Source organism: Aristolochia californica, unplaced genomic scaffold (genome assembly GCF_029961685.1).
Source record: "Aristolochia californica isolate CCGP_79_NKW_82.1479 unplaced genomic scaffold, dmAriCali1.0.hap1 SCAF_1, whole genome shotgun sequence".
Taxonomy (NCBI): Eukaryota; Viridiplantae; Streptophyta; class Magnoliopsida; order Piperales; family Aristolochiaceae; genus Aristolochia; species Aristolochia californica.
This window is the reverse complement of record NW_027181770.1, coordinates 58,911,930-58,926,369: the sequence shown is the minus strand read 5'-3', so window position 1 is coordinate 58,926,369 and position 14,440 is coordinate 58,911,930. Positions and strand designations below refer to the sequence as shown.

The window sequence follows — 14,440 nt, the reverse complement described above, 5'->3', positions numbered from 1 at the left end:
TGCCACATGTTTTCATAAGCAAAAACTATTAAAAACAATAAAGAACCTGAACATATATATCAACAAGCAAACACATTAGTTACAAAGTTAATTCCTCCTTTTCTCACAACTTCCTCTAAAATCTGGAGTGATTATGAGAAACTGAACACAAATGTTTGCATTGATAATGAGTAGCCGAAAAACTAAGCTCTTTCACCACCTTCAACACTTGCTTTACAAGAGAAATTAATAAAGCATAATAAAAATTGACATGTCACATTACTTCCTGCATCTGTAAGCAACTTTATTATGTAGAGATTTTCCAACAGGAGAACTGTGGTCCAAGTTGTTTAGAGAATTCCACATATAAATGGAAGGATCAATTTATTATAATACACACAAGTGCATCCATAAATAGTGTGTCATGCATTTATGGGTTAAGTATTGCACTGTTGAAGCCCTTTAGCAAAATTTGGGTTCTCATAGGAATACATACAACACCTGCCAGCACGAAAGGCAAATGCTAAGTTTGCACGTCTTGAGTTTAGTCTCCTCTTATTTAGACTTAAAGCACCACAACTAACAATATGCGAATGATGGATGATATATAAATACAACAAAATTCCACCATTAGAGCACATAAAAACAACACTTGTAAATTGAAGATGAAACCTACACAAATGCTTGCAGAAGAGCAAAAATTCAACACATAATGCAACAATAAATCAAACTTTTTTTATCAGCCACTTGGTAGAGTGCCTCTAACTTCATGGTGAAAGTACTAGTTATGCAACAGAATCCTCATAAACTTATATTATATCACAACTCATAAAAGCACAGATTAAAACATGTCTCAGAAGCATGTTGCACAGAATTTTTAGGCAGAAACCATCATTCGTTGTAAAACATTCATACACCAAATGTCATTCAAAGAACTATATGAATATGCATTCAACAAGCACTATTTTGGTACTTCAAGATCACCAAAGAAATCCAAAACACATCAATAAGCATGTATGCCACGTTCCAGAATTAGTAGCATAGACAATGGTAAGCAATTCAAGCATGCAAAAGTAACTAAGATATAGCACACATCTACGATGGCAACCGATGGCCAATTCGGAAGAATAACTCTTCATCCATTTGACATTTTCCTGAAAACTTCAGCAATGTGATACTTGTCGTAGATATCATGTTCTAGAAGCATCAAACTAGCCAACAGCCACGGTAGCCACATCTTCATATAAACGAACTTTAGTAATAAAAGATTGTCTCAAAGGACAGTTTTTTTTACTATTGTAAACAAAACTAAATACATCGAGGTATACAAAGAAGAGTAAAAAGAGAAAGAAAGAAACTATTTGATTCCAAAATTTCTCAAAGTAAATTAAAACAAAAGCAAATGAGCACCAACCGTCTCAGACATGCTTTTTCCTTCTTTCCATGACCGATTAGGTTCTCCTCAATTGCAGTCACAGAGCCACAAAGTCTCACGAGAAACCCCTTCCAAGCTTTTGGATGGCAGCAAACATTTTCCGACGGGACCCAACAGCATTTATCCCCATATCCTTTAGGTCCTCCAAAGTCAAAAGGGGCAGCACTTCCTCGTCCACTTCATGTATCTCAAACACTGGAGCATAGCGACCTAATCCTAGCCCATTCAGCCACATACGAACTCCATCTTCTAGCGTCCGACCCCGCTTATCACTTCCACCATTTCTCTCGACGCTAGTTCCACATTTCCAATCCCGACCATCCGTATTGTCTGATGGAACATCCAATTCAATGGCCTCATGGTCCCTACTCTCGGAAACCCTAGCCCTCATCAGCCGCCTATCATGGTTCCTGTCAATGCCCAAGTTCTCCTGGGAGCGAATTGGGCTCTCCCTCAAGGGGCTCTCGGAGCCGTCCGGATCAAAATCCCTAAATTCCTCTTCCTCCCCACTAAGCTTCTCGTCGGCTATTTCAGCTCCTTCTTCAACTCTAGAGACCCAGTTCGTCCGCGGCCGCTTCAGCACACCTCCTCCACGCCTCACTTTCGAATCCTTGGGCTTCCGTAAACCTACCCCGACCATCGAATCCAAATTCCCCTCCGCAAGTCCCGTCTTTTCCTCACCTTCTAGGGTTTCATGACAATCCCCGTTCCCCAAAGTCATCAAAGGACGAGTCTTCGAACCCTTCCCCAGACCAACCGGCTCTTTAGGGAGGTGCGCCCGGTCGGCGGAGGGGATTTTCCACTGCTTACCCCGGCGAGCAAACGCATCGTAAGAGATTGCCGCCGCCGCAGCTGACTGCTCCCCAATATCCCCCAGCCTCACACTCGGTCGCCGCTGCCTCTTGGAGCCCAGCCCAGTTGCCAGATTCTCCGGGGGTGGGCCGTTCATCGCCTGTCCATCCGCCGGCAGCTGCAGCTCCGCCATTTTCCCCTTTATTCAAAATTCACAATAAAGAAAACCGAAAAGAAAAAGAAGAAAGATAAATCCCACCAAGCAAAATAAAACACGAGAAAACAAAACAAATCCGCCCTCTTTTTAACTCCTTCCCACGGCAACCCTCCACTTCTCAGTTCTCCATCCACCCAACTGAACTGAAATGGACTAAAGTCGAGAGCTGTATGGTCCTCGCCGCATCTCAGGAGCCAGCCCGAAAAGACCCACTGAAGAGTAAGCAGAAGAGTAGAAGAGAGTAGCAAGTGTCTCTCAGTTAAAGAGAGATGAGAAGGACGGAACTCGATAGAGGACGAACCTTCACTGCTTTATGAGGGCTCGAAGTAACCACGATAGCGCACGTATGAAACACGCGTGTGCGAAGAGTCTTTCAGTAACTATGTTTCGCTAGTGATTCCTTTTCGGCTAAGTAGATCCGGCTGCATCACCTCGGAGTAGTTCTGTGGTAATTTTCTCGGGTTGGTTTGGTGGATTCGGTTCAGGGCAGCAGGCGTGGACCATGGGTTTTTTTGCCATAAACGAATATCCTCTTGTCCGATTAGTAGTAAGTGGGTAAAGAAACTTGAACAAATATGCCGAAACAATACTTCTATCAAAATGGTATGGGTAAAGCGCATTTCACAACTTCTAGTCGGACGCTAGACCTATATATGAATCGTGAACAACTCCCTGCTGGTCCATTCTGAGCAACAAGTCCAAACTCATATAAAGCTTTGTTCATAATTGTCTAACCAAAATCAACTAGCAATGATTACCGGCTGTGGCATCTACAATCTTTTGTTTTTACTTTTTCCCCGTCTCTCTTGGCCCCAATATATAGTAGGATCAGCTCCTGAAAAAGCAGCAGAAGGATCCCATCTGGCATCCATATGAAAGAATAGAAGCCATTGAACTACTCTTGGAGCTTCTTTAGATTGGATCAAGAGATTTAAATTTTCGATATTTTATGAAGGGAAACTGTAGATTACTGATTAATGACTTTGACCAGAGAGATCCATACCCTACCATTAAATATCATATACCATCCTTTCTTAAAATATAATTTCATCAACATAAAGGAAACAAGAGAATGTTGCATGGTTGGTGAGTCACAGATGGACGACTTTTACATTACTTCTCGTCAGTATGTGCTTCACTGCTACTAAAAGTGGATCACACACCAACATATTGATTTGCTTATGCAAATATAAATAAATATAACAAAGAAACAATAGAGAATGACCTAGAAGAATTGAACTGCAAAGTTCATGCTACCTTTAGTCAGATCTCATCTTCTTTGCTCCGAAATATTGGATGAGCAGTCAAAGCTGCTGCAGCCAGTGCCATCAAACCAGGCTCCTGTGAAAATCTATCGCTTGACTTTTTCCGTGCCACTTGGGAGAGGACACAGCTCAAAAAGATTTTATGGCACCAAAATGGATGGATTCACAACTTGCTTGAACCTGTGCACAAAATCCTTTTTTATCCTACCCATCTTTGGCAAATCTCTGTCACAAGCTCAAGAAGCTATGCAATGTGGGAACTATTTCAAGTGGCTCATTCTGCAGTAATTGTACAGAGCATTCCCCGTCCAAGATTATGCTCTAGAGGATACATAGTTGCATAATTTACATACTTTCGGTGTTCAATAGCTTCCTTTCTAAGGCTACTGATCTTTCTGCCCTCTCCATTGCCTCTCTTCCTGATAATTGAACAAGCACGAAGAGGGTCTGATGTCCCAGCACCGACTCTCCTGCTCAAAAAAGCACAAAAAGAGTTCTTTTTTTTTCTGAATGATGAAAAGGACAACTCTTACAGAACTAAAATGCTTGTAATTCATATGCATATTTTTCCATATAGAAAATTAACCACATAGACATCTTTTGCATAATGCTACAAATAAGTCTAAACTCCAGCAAATACCCACTTCGATGCAAACAACCTATATTTAATTTTTTTTCTTTATTTCTTTATCGTTTTTTTCTGAAAGACTCAGGATACTAGTAGATTTCTCTCTCATCAAACAAAACGCCAAACTCCTACTAAACTAAAATGCTTGCATTGTATATTTTTTATTTGTAAAATTAGCCACAGAGACATCTTTTAGATATTGCTACCAATAGGTTTGAACTCCACCAAATTACCCAATATCAGAATGATAGAGTAAGTGCTATATTCCAAATAGCCTATATTTATTTATTTGCTTATCCATTTTTATTTTTTTATTCCAAATGATGCAGTTGCAGATTACTCGCTCAGCAGATTTGCCCTCTGTGCCTAGAATTACAAGTTAATGTTTGGGTATCTTCTCCATCTCTCTTGTAGATTTTTTTTTTTTTATAAATGTGATCTCTAGATTTTATGAACCAGTATTTGTTGTAGCATAACAAAATGCACCTTACCATGGTGAGACTTTAACCCAAAAGCTCAGACTGGAAACCCCACATCTGGACATTGAGCCAAAGCCCCAATCCACACCGAAACTTTATCTGTAAAGACACAGCTTCCTATTTGATATGTAGGTAACATCTTTATAGACAACATCTTGTTGTGGGCAATATTCTTCCTATCTGATTTTTCACATTTTTTATATGTATATTCCTCTTGATGCATAATATTATTCTCTTTGACGAGTTTCCATTAATGAAATCTCACTTCTCATTGCTTTAGGAAAGAAAAAAAAAAGATGCATGGCATCCACTTGGGAACTCTTAACTTCTACTGGTAAAAAACAGAAGAAAAGCAGACACTTGCACTTGAACTGGGGCAGGCAAAGTTCTAAAGAAACAATAAAAGTCCAAACTTTCGCAAGAATTTGATTAGAGCTTTCAGTCAAATGCAGTGGTCTCTAAACCAGGCCGGACCACCGATCTTGAACCCATGACCTCAACACCTAAACTCTGGTTTAACTACTTAAATGCCCTAGCCTTGTCAAGTCTTTGGAGAAGGTTCTGTCTGCAGGAAAGGGCTGATTAATCTGAGATCAAGTACCCAATGATCTCCCACATAAGAGCAAGGAAGGAAAGGATGAGGTGGTATAAGGGATAAAAGACGTCAGATTTTCTTAGGCAGATCCAGAAAATAATTTTTAAACATCAAATTTGAGATAAAAATAAGTCAATAAATAAAAATTAAATCACTCCTACGTGTCAATTGTCACATACAAGATGCTGCCATAGCTGCACGTTTAGCAACAGTCCTACTCTCTTTTAAAGTTTACTATTTATTTATTTTTTTCTTGAAAGGCTCAAATGGTAGAACTATCAGCAGCAGGCCTCGCCCATGATATGATAACGAAAAACACAAAGCTCCAATATAGGTGAAGATAATCAAAGCTTACCTCAACACTTTCTCTGAAGCAACTAGTGCAGCATGAAGTATACTCTTGCTGGGAACCCACTTCACCTCACGATTAAAATCTGCCCTCATTGGGGAATGAATCTTGATAAGCTTTAGAAAACCACATGCCATGTACATTAGGGAAACACTTGAATACCAGAATGAACAATTTCATGATAAAGAAACGCAAGAATTATGCAAAACATACTCCAAGGCATTCCATCATCTGGTAGTAAGCTCGGCCATGTAATGGAGTGTGCCCTTTTCTGGACTCTGAGAAGTATCTAGTCCTGAGAAAACCAGCTTCTCCAATCATAATGATACTCGAAAGTGAGAGCATAATGATAGACAAGGCAAAAGAACATGTTGTACGCGTGGAAAAAGCAAGTAAAGGTTTCAAATTAAATAAAAGTACATAACACCTTAGCACCATAGAATTTTTACTAGAGTCGTCAACTTACCATTCTTTGTAACCAGGATCAACAGTAAACCCATACATATCAACAGAATCGCATATGGAGAGAGCAAATTCAAGAGCCTTGAGCCCAGTTCCCTTTGCTGCTGAACCAAAGGATGCACCCAGCATGAGATAGACAGGATTATCTATTGGAATTTCCTGTACAAGGAAAAATGTCCTTGGTATCAAATAGAAGGGGTTCAAGAACCAGAGGCATTGAACAGAAGGGGTTTAAGAACCAGAGATGGAACAAAGTTAAAAATCTCATCTTCATATGCTCGGCTACTTGTGGAAAGTATTTTTTGAATTCAAAGATCTAATGAAAATTAGATTCATGTTTCTAGCAGAAGTGGAAAATTGAGAAAAGAAAGAGAGAAAGAGACAAAAAGAGAGCACAACAGAAGGATGAAGAGTGCAGCAGAATTCCAGCACTCATAGGTCTGAGGTTGATCTCTTCTCTATAATATAATCACTTAAGTGAAAAATAAATAAAAAGTACATAAATGCCCCCTAAATACATCTCAGAATAAAGTGAAAATTGAACTACATACTCCTATACAAAGACAAGCCTACTGTTAACCTAGAGGAGCAATATGATAAGTGTAAAATGACTAAAATACCATTCTTCATATTTCTCAATACTCCTCAAACTAGAGCGTATACATTAAGGAATCCCAATTTGTTACAAAAATTCCCAAACTCATGCTTTCCTAAAGCCTTAATAAAATACCACAAAGCTCATCTGCAGATTTAACATATACAATGACCGTTGTACAACTCATCACAACATTACAAGCGAAATGACAATCAATCTCAACATGCTTGGTTCTTTCATGAAACAATGGGTTACTAGCAATAAACATTGCAGCTTGGTTATGAAAATGCATCAACATAGCACCTTTGGTAGAGAAGTCTAGCTCTTGCAAAATAGATCTTAGTCATAAAAGCTCACTAACTGTATGAGTCATTACCCAGTATTCTACTTCAGTACTAGAACAGGCCATAACATTTTGTTTTTTGTCTAATCAAATTCCTTCCAACAAATACACAATAACAAATGGTAGATTTTCTATCCAACTTGGACCCTACATAATCAACATTTGAATAACCTCAATCTGCAAATGACCATGTGGCTCATATAAAAAATCTTTGCCAAGCACCCCCTTCAAATATCTCAGTATTCTTTGTGTAACCTCTAAATGAATCTTTCTTGGATGCTCCATGAACTAACTACACTTCTAACAATGAGAAGTCAGGTCGGACAACTGTGGCATAAAAAAATTTGCTTACTAACCTTCTATACATGATCTTATCTTTGAGCTCAACACTTTCATCTTCATGAAGATTATGATTCACTTTCATAGATATCCGACTTGCTTTACTGTTGGAAAACCATACTCTTGTAGTATATCTGTAACATACTTTCTTTGTGTCGAAACAATTCTTGTTTACTTTTTGCTACCACAATCCCAAAAAAAAAAAAAAATACTTAAGGGATCCCAAGTCCTTGGTTTGAAAATGTTTTTAGATGATCCTTGACCTCTTTAATACCCCCTTGGATCGCTTCGCGACAACATTATGTCATCAACATACACAATTAACACCATAACTCCATAAAACCTCTTCAAAACAAATAATGATTCGTCACAATAACTTTTGGTAAACCCAAGGACATAATCCCTTTGCTGAACCTATCCTACCATGCTCTAGGGCTTTACTTGAAGCCATAAATGGCATTGTTCAGCCTACACACTTTCCAATTTCCCCTAAGCAACTTATCCAAGAGGTTGTTCCATGTATAGCTCCTTTTTCCAAATCTACATACAAAAAGGCGTATTTGATGTCTAATTGAAACAAGGGCCAACCCTTGGTAACAACCAAATAAAAATGTGAACTGATGTCACCGTCCTATAAGTGAAACGTTCAAAAACATCCTCACCATATGTTTGGGTATACTCCTTACTCGCAAGTCTGAGTTTATACCTCTCGATGGACCCATCTGCGTTGTATTTCATAGTGTAGACCCAACAACAACCCACAATGGCAACATCTGGAGGGGGATCACACAATGTCTAGGTACCCCTTTAAACAATGTCTCCATCTCCACATCCATGGCGTGCTTCCATCGAGTAAGCGACAGACCATCCTGCACTGAAGAAGGAATAGTATAAAAGGGCAAGGACAAGGCAAACATCTTGAATGGACCAGACAATGAGTCAAAAGACATAATTTTAGATAGGGGATGGTGAGTACAAGCACAAACACCCTTACAAAAACTAATACAAAGATTCAAATCACTTACCTCAGGGGCCATTAGCAATGAGGGCATTGGTAAGGACAAAAAAGAGGGAGCCTTAAATAGTGCCTTGGGAGGTTTCTTGTGTTGGTAAACCTGCAATGTTGCAATGGCTGAGCAACAATAGGTGTAACACTAGGAACAACCTCTACTGAAACAAGAGCAACAACATCAACATCAAGTGGTGTAGAAATAGTAGAGTCATCGATCTTTGAAAAATGGAACATTTTCAAAAAATGTGATATCAGTAGACAAATAAGTTTTTCTTGTGGAAGGACAATAACACTTATTTCCTTTTTGAGTATGAGAGAATACCCAAGGAAAACACACTTGATTGATCTTGGGGATAACTTGCCATGAGACAGACCAAAAAACATGCACATATCAAATAGACCAAAAAACACGAGGACTAGGAGGAAACAAGTTATTGCCGGGTTTAAGAACTTGTAGTGGAATTCTTCCTCCAAGTATGAAAGAGGGTATTTATTGATCAGACAATAAGCAGTAAGGATAGCATCACCCCAATAAAATTTGGAACTTGTATTTGAAATAAGATGATCCATGCAACCTCTAACAAGTGGTGATTCTTCCTTTCTGCTACCCATTTTGCAATAGGGTATAAACACAAAAAAATTGATGAATAATGCCATAAGTTTACAAAAAGAACCAAAATTGTGGTTCATGAACTCAAGCACATTATCAAAATGAAAAACACGAAGACATGCACCCAAATCAATTTTTATTTCACTTTAAAAATTGAAATACATCAAAGACTTCAGATTTATTTTGTAGGATATGCACCCATGTGAACCTAGTAAAGCATCAATGAAGGAAGCAAATACCAAAAACCAAAGATACTATCTCAATGGACTATCTGAAACAAACTATGATTCTAACTAGAAGGAAAAGATGTCTGATGAAGCTTCCCAAGTTCATATGATTCACATTAAATGATCAAAATAGAAGCAAATTTGAAAATATCTTATTTAACTTGGTTAGGAAAGGATGTCCTAACCACAAGTGTCACTAGAAGCATGATACATCTGCTTAAAGCACTAAAGAAGTCTACATTGGTGAACCTTCCAAGTAGTAGAGACTCTTTCTCTGATGGCCTAAACCAATCATCCTCTTTGTTTTTGAGGTACTGAAATACATAATGAGCAAGAAAGAAGGTTACCAAACAATTTAAAGATTGCGCAATCTGACTGACAAATAATAAGTTAACAAAGAAGTTAAGAACAAACAAACAGACTCTAAAGGTAAAGATGAAGTAGGTAGAACTTTGCCACTTCACCAATTGGTGAGAAGAAACCATAAAAAAGGTAACATATCTAAAAAAGGATGACTAACTAAGAGAAGTAAATATGGAAGACATACCTAACATGCATAAAGATGCAATGGAATCAATCACCCACGACATGGCAAAAAACACATGGAAAGCAAACATACTTGCACTAGCCATGGTGGTTGTGTGGCTCATGGATGTGGTGGACGAGGTCAACTAGACCATCCTTGGTGCCAATTGCTATAGTTCATCTAGAGCACCTACAATAATACCTACTACACAACCTATTGAAGTTTCATCTCCTTCTGGAACAATAGAATTGATCCAAAGAGATTTTCCAAACTTCTCCCACTACATCTAGAAGTTGGCTCCCCCCTCAAAGCTAAAATTTTTCTCAGGTGTGTAGCTAAAAACTGAATTCTTACTGCCTCAAACCTTCATAGATGGGGCAACACTGCGCCTTCCATTCTCTACACATTCTGCAATGCGATTGAAGAGACAACCAACTGTCTCCTTCTTCACTGCCAATTCCCTTGGCTGGTCTAGTTTGGCCTCTTCAATCATTTGGGGCTATATTTTTGCCTCCCTAGCTATCTCCACTCTATCACCATGATGACTTCAAGGCCTCCTCTCCCCTCACTAGGCAGACTTATGATTTCCTCTATTATTGGTCACGCACCTTGGGCCATATATGGAAAGAATGCAACAATAGCCGCTTCAATTTCAAATCTAGCCATCTTGAAAAGGTCGTCAGTATGATCATTTGCCAAGTATCGGTTTGGCTTCGCACCAGGAAGGAATTCAGATTCCTCAACCCCACATTGCGCCTCAACTGGTCAACCATTGCCACCATGACTTGCAGTCGTCGCTCGCCAATCAATATTGTCTGGGTCCCTCCTCTCGTCGGGCTTCCTCAAACTAAATATTGATGGAAGTGCTCGGGGATGTCCTGGCATCGTGGGTTTTGGTGGTGTCATCCGGGATGCCGATGGCCAAACTCTTCTCACCTATTCGGGTCCTATGAGGATTGTTGACTCCGCCCTCTATCATGGCCTCCTCCTCTTCCAGCAACATCTCATCAGTCCCCCTTATTATTGAAGGTGACTCGTTGATTGTCAATCAACTGGTGCTCTACTGGAGACATTGGAGTATTCTTAGAAAAATTTGTGATCTTACTCCCCTTTGTAATTGTTTTTGGACTCACACCCCAAGGTCAACAAATTCTTTTGTTGATTCTCTTGCTAAAAATGGACCCCTCCTCCAATCCCTGATTGTAGTGGGAGTGCTCCTTTAATCTCCTGTTTTGTTCTTTGTTTTTTGCTAATAAATTATCACTTTTCTTAAAAAAAAAAAAAAAACAGGTGTCTAGTCAAGAGAGGCATTTAGAGCATCAAATGGCATATGTTGTGTTCAAATTTTAAATATATCACTTCTTATGGGTACAGTAATAGTGAAGTTTATTTTTACCAGGTTGAAGTAAGAAAACCCTTGTGAACATAGATGACAAAATGGGAGGGTAAGTTTTCCTTTTCTGATGGGTCTGACATAATTCTATTAACTCAGACATAGACCTGAAACCTCCAAAGACACTAACACTCAGCAAAATTAAAACTAGTTTACAACTTCAATATATAGAGGAAGAAGATAAAATTGAGTAACAGCGAAACAAGATGTATGAATTTTGTGAAATTTAAATTTATGTCTAAGGTAAATAAAGCTCACAAACCCGAATCATTTTGTTCATGATATCATGAATGGTGGTTTTAACAAGCAGGACTTCCCTTCGAGTTTCTGCAGAATGAACGCCTTAGCAAGCTTCAAGAAGAGATGAGAACATCCAGCAACAAAAAGGTGCAGTTAACATACCATCTAACTCCACAACCTTATCCAATGCCTTAGCGGACCCTCTATTAAGAAGACGAAATGTAGATTTTTTACCAACATACTTGGTATAGTTCTGCAGCAAGGAGAGAAAACAAGAAGTGATGAACATAGTTTACAAAAGATTTGGAACTTTAGTAAATCAATAAATATGCTACAGGAAAATCAGGTATGCATGAAAAAGCATGCATAGGACCTGCAGTGGAGCACCATTTTCCCGTATAACAGCATCATAACCATCAATCTCATCCCCAAAGTTTGTTTTCAGAAGATCCCCTGAATTGCCTACCACAGCACACCGTGCAAATTGTCGTGGCACATATGGTGGGGATTCAGGAAGAACCAATGCAAGTTTTTCCATGCACATTGTCTTATTCTTGCAATTGTTACTGCAAATTTGGAAAAGAAATACCAGACAGTGTCAGCTAGATGTTCAATTACAATGAGCTGAAGTAAGAGATACTCACAGAAATATTCCTTTGTTGATCCTACGCCAAGCATACTCCTGCCATCCATTAGGCAAAGCATCAATGAACTCCTTGGTGAGTATTGTGGTACTATTACGAACCTGCACCATAAAAACCAAGATAATTTTCACCTACTAAAAACAGCAGTGAATAAAGAAAATCATAGCAGAAAATATGAAGATTTGATAGATGAAATCCAAATGCAACTTTCATATACCAACATTCTACAGATATAACAAAATAAGGCTCTGAAAAGTAATGAATGAAAGCTGAATGAAGTACCAATTACAAATGTTTGTAAGATTACTGAACAACAAGATTTGGTAGGACAATCAAACATCAATAATTTTCATAAAACAAAATAAAGATGCAAAGAAGCTAATTATATTCAATAAGTTGATGAGATACTGGAATGAAATTTCACCTGTTCCCATGTTGCCAATGCTTCACAGATGTTGAATTCAAAAGACAAACCCTCAGGTTGATTGGTCACAGGGTCCGTCTGTTGTCATTTGGCAGAATAAAAAGACAAATTGTGAGAATTATGGCGCTAAGATACTTGTTTTTTCAAAGCAAGCCAGAGAAATCGGTAGCATGTCTTTGAAGGAAAGAATAACTTACCCACTTGGATACGGTATTAATAGGAAACTGCATGATAACCTGGCAGTAATTACTTCCACTTAGAGCTTGTAAGCCTAACCCATTTTCTCTCTGCAACATGGTACCAGATTATTGCTACACCATCACATTCTTAAGCCATTCAACTCTAATGCGAAAAAACATTCTCAAACATCCTACCCACACATGCAGCATACCCTCAAATTGTAAGGAAAGACACACTAGCAAACCAAATCTAGTTAAAACAAGCATAATACATATCAGACAAATATAAACAGGTGATGAAAACATGGCAGAGAAGAACCGAGATTCAAAAAATGGAAAGCACCACAATCTAGGACTCACCACACACTGCCTGAACTCGCTCTGCAGGGACTCCAAAACCCTCAAATCTTCCCTTGAAACGCTATCACCTACCAACCAAATCAGAATGCCAAAACGTTAGCTCTCTCACTCTAACTATCGCAAGACAAACACCGAAAGAAGATGAAACAGAGAGACTGCTTTCAAATTTTTACTGCTACTGAATGTTCGAACATTAAACTGATTCAATAAGATGAGGACTTACTAAACCCCGAGAGACCAGTAACATATATAAGAATTGCAGCGACTCCAGTCGTCAAAACGATTAACAAACCCAGTTGCAAGATCCTCATTTAATCGATGATTATAACGGATCCAACGTTGTTAAGAATTAAGAAAATATTACTTTACATGGAAAGGGAGACCGAAAATTATTAGCAGGTCACTCTGAACGCAACATGCAGACAGACAGGGCGTCGAGGTTCTACACCTCTATTCGGTGTCTCGCAGTTACACGGGTAGATCTGGCGGAAGACTGAGTGGTGCTTCGAGTAAAGGAAATCCGACAAGCGGGTCTAGAAGTCGGAACCTTTGGTTGGACGGGTGGCATCGAGCCGAGCCGAGCCGAGCCCGAACCTGCATATGTTCGAGTCGAACTTGATTTAAATATTTCGAGCCGAGCTTCGAGCCGAGCCTCATCTCGAGCCTAAAATTGTTATCGAGCTCGAGCCCAACGAGTTCGAGCCGAGCTCGAGCCTCAACATACATTTCAAACTTTTCAAAACAATATATATCGAATAAAATGTATATAAAATTATGCATACATTTTATATAAAATTGGGCATGACCTCTACATAAAATTGGGCATAACTTATATATATAATATGTGTATAAGATTGGGCATAACCTCTACTTAAAATTGAGCATAATCTATATATATAATACTTGTATAAAATTCGGCATGACCTTTACTTAAAATTGGGCATAATCAATATACATAATACCTGCATAAACACTCCATAAAATTGTTTATACATTCCATAAACACTTCATGAAATTGTTTATACACTCCATAAAATAATCTAAACACTCCATACACTGCATAACATTATAAATAAACTCCATACAATAATCAAACACAACAAAATTAAATAAAATATCACTATCAATTTACAATCACCCAAATAAAAACTATAAATTCTTTAAATAAAATCATATTACTATTACATACTTACTAGAAAATTACAAGAAATATTTTAAATTTTTCTTAGGAAAATTAAATGGACCTCTTATTGCCTTTTATAAGGAAATAAATAAAAATTAATAATTAATCTAATATATTATTATACTTATCGATAAAATTTTAATCACATAAAATGTCAAACACAA

At 38.3% G+C, this 14,440-nt stretch overlaps 2 protein-coding genes across 3 annotated transcripts; both read right to left on the bottom strand.

The window, feature by feature from the left end:
• Positions 1 to 1,221: 1,221 nt before the first annotated feature.
• LOC137963615 (uncharacterized) lies at positions 1,222 to 2,689 on the bottom strand. 2 transcript variants are annotated; one of them, XM_068810765.1, is made up of 2 exons: positions 2,466 to 2,689; positions 1,222 to 2,384 (listed from the first exon to the last, which is right to left on the bottom strand). In XM_068810765.1, the coding sequence occupies exon 2, from the start codon at positions 2,361 to 2,363 to the stop codon at positions 1,470 to 1,472; it is 894 nt and encodes a 297-aa protein (XP_068666866.1). In that variant the 5' UTR covers positions 2,364 to 2,384; positions 2,466 to 2,689; the 3' UTR covers positions 1,222 to 1,469. The 2 variants fall into 2 exon arrangements, with proteins under 2 accessions (XP_068666866.1, XP_068666857.1); XM_068810756.1 differs by having other exon boundaries at positions 1,222 to 2,689.
• Positions 2,690 to 3,457: 768 nt separating this feature from the next.
• On the bottom strand, positions 3,458 to 13,555 carry LOC137963606 (sialyltransferase-like protein 4). The gene is made up of 12 exons (XM_068810748.1): positions 13,317 to 13,555; positions 13,094 to 13,161; positions 12,752 to 12,841; positions 12,555 to 12,632; positions 12,131 to 12,231; positions 11,860 to 12,052; positions 11,649 to 11,739; positions 11,509 to 11,573; positions 6,206 to 6,360; positions 5,953 to 6,034; positions 5,746 to 5,855; positions 3,458 to 4,158 (listed from the first exon to the last, which is right to left on the bottom strand). The coding sequence occupies exons 1-12, from the start codon at positions 13,402 to 13,404 to the stop codon at positions 3,963 to 3,965; spliced, it is 1,317 nt and encodes a 438-aa protein (XP_068666849.1). The 5' UTR covers positions 13,405 to 13,555; the 3' UTR covers positions 3,458 to 3,962.
• Between the last annotated feature and the right edge of the window lie 885 nt (positions 13,556 to 14,440).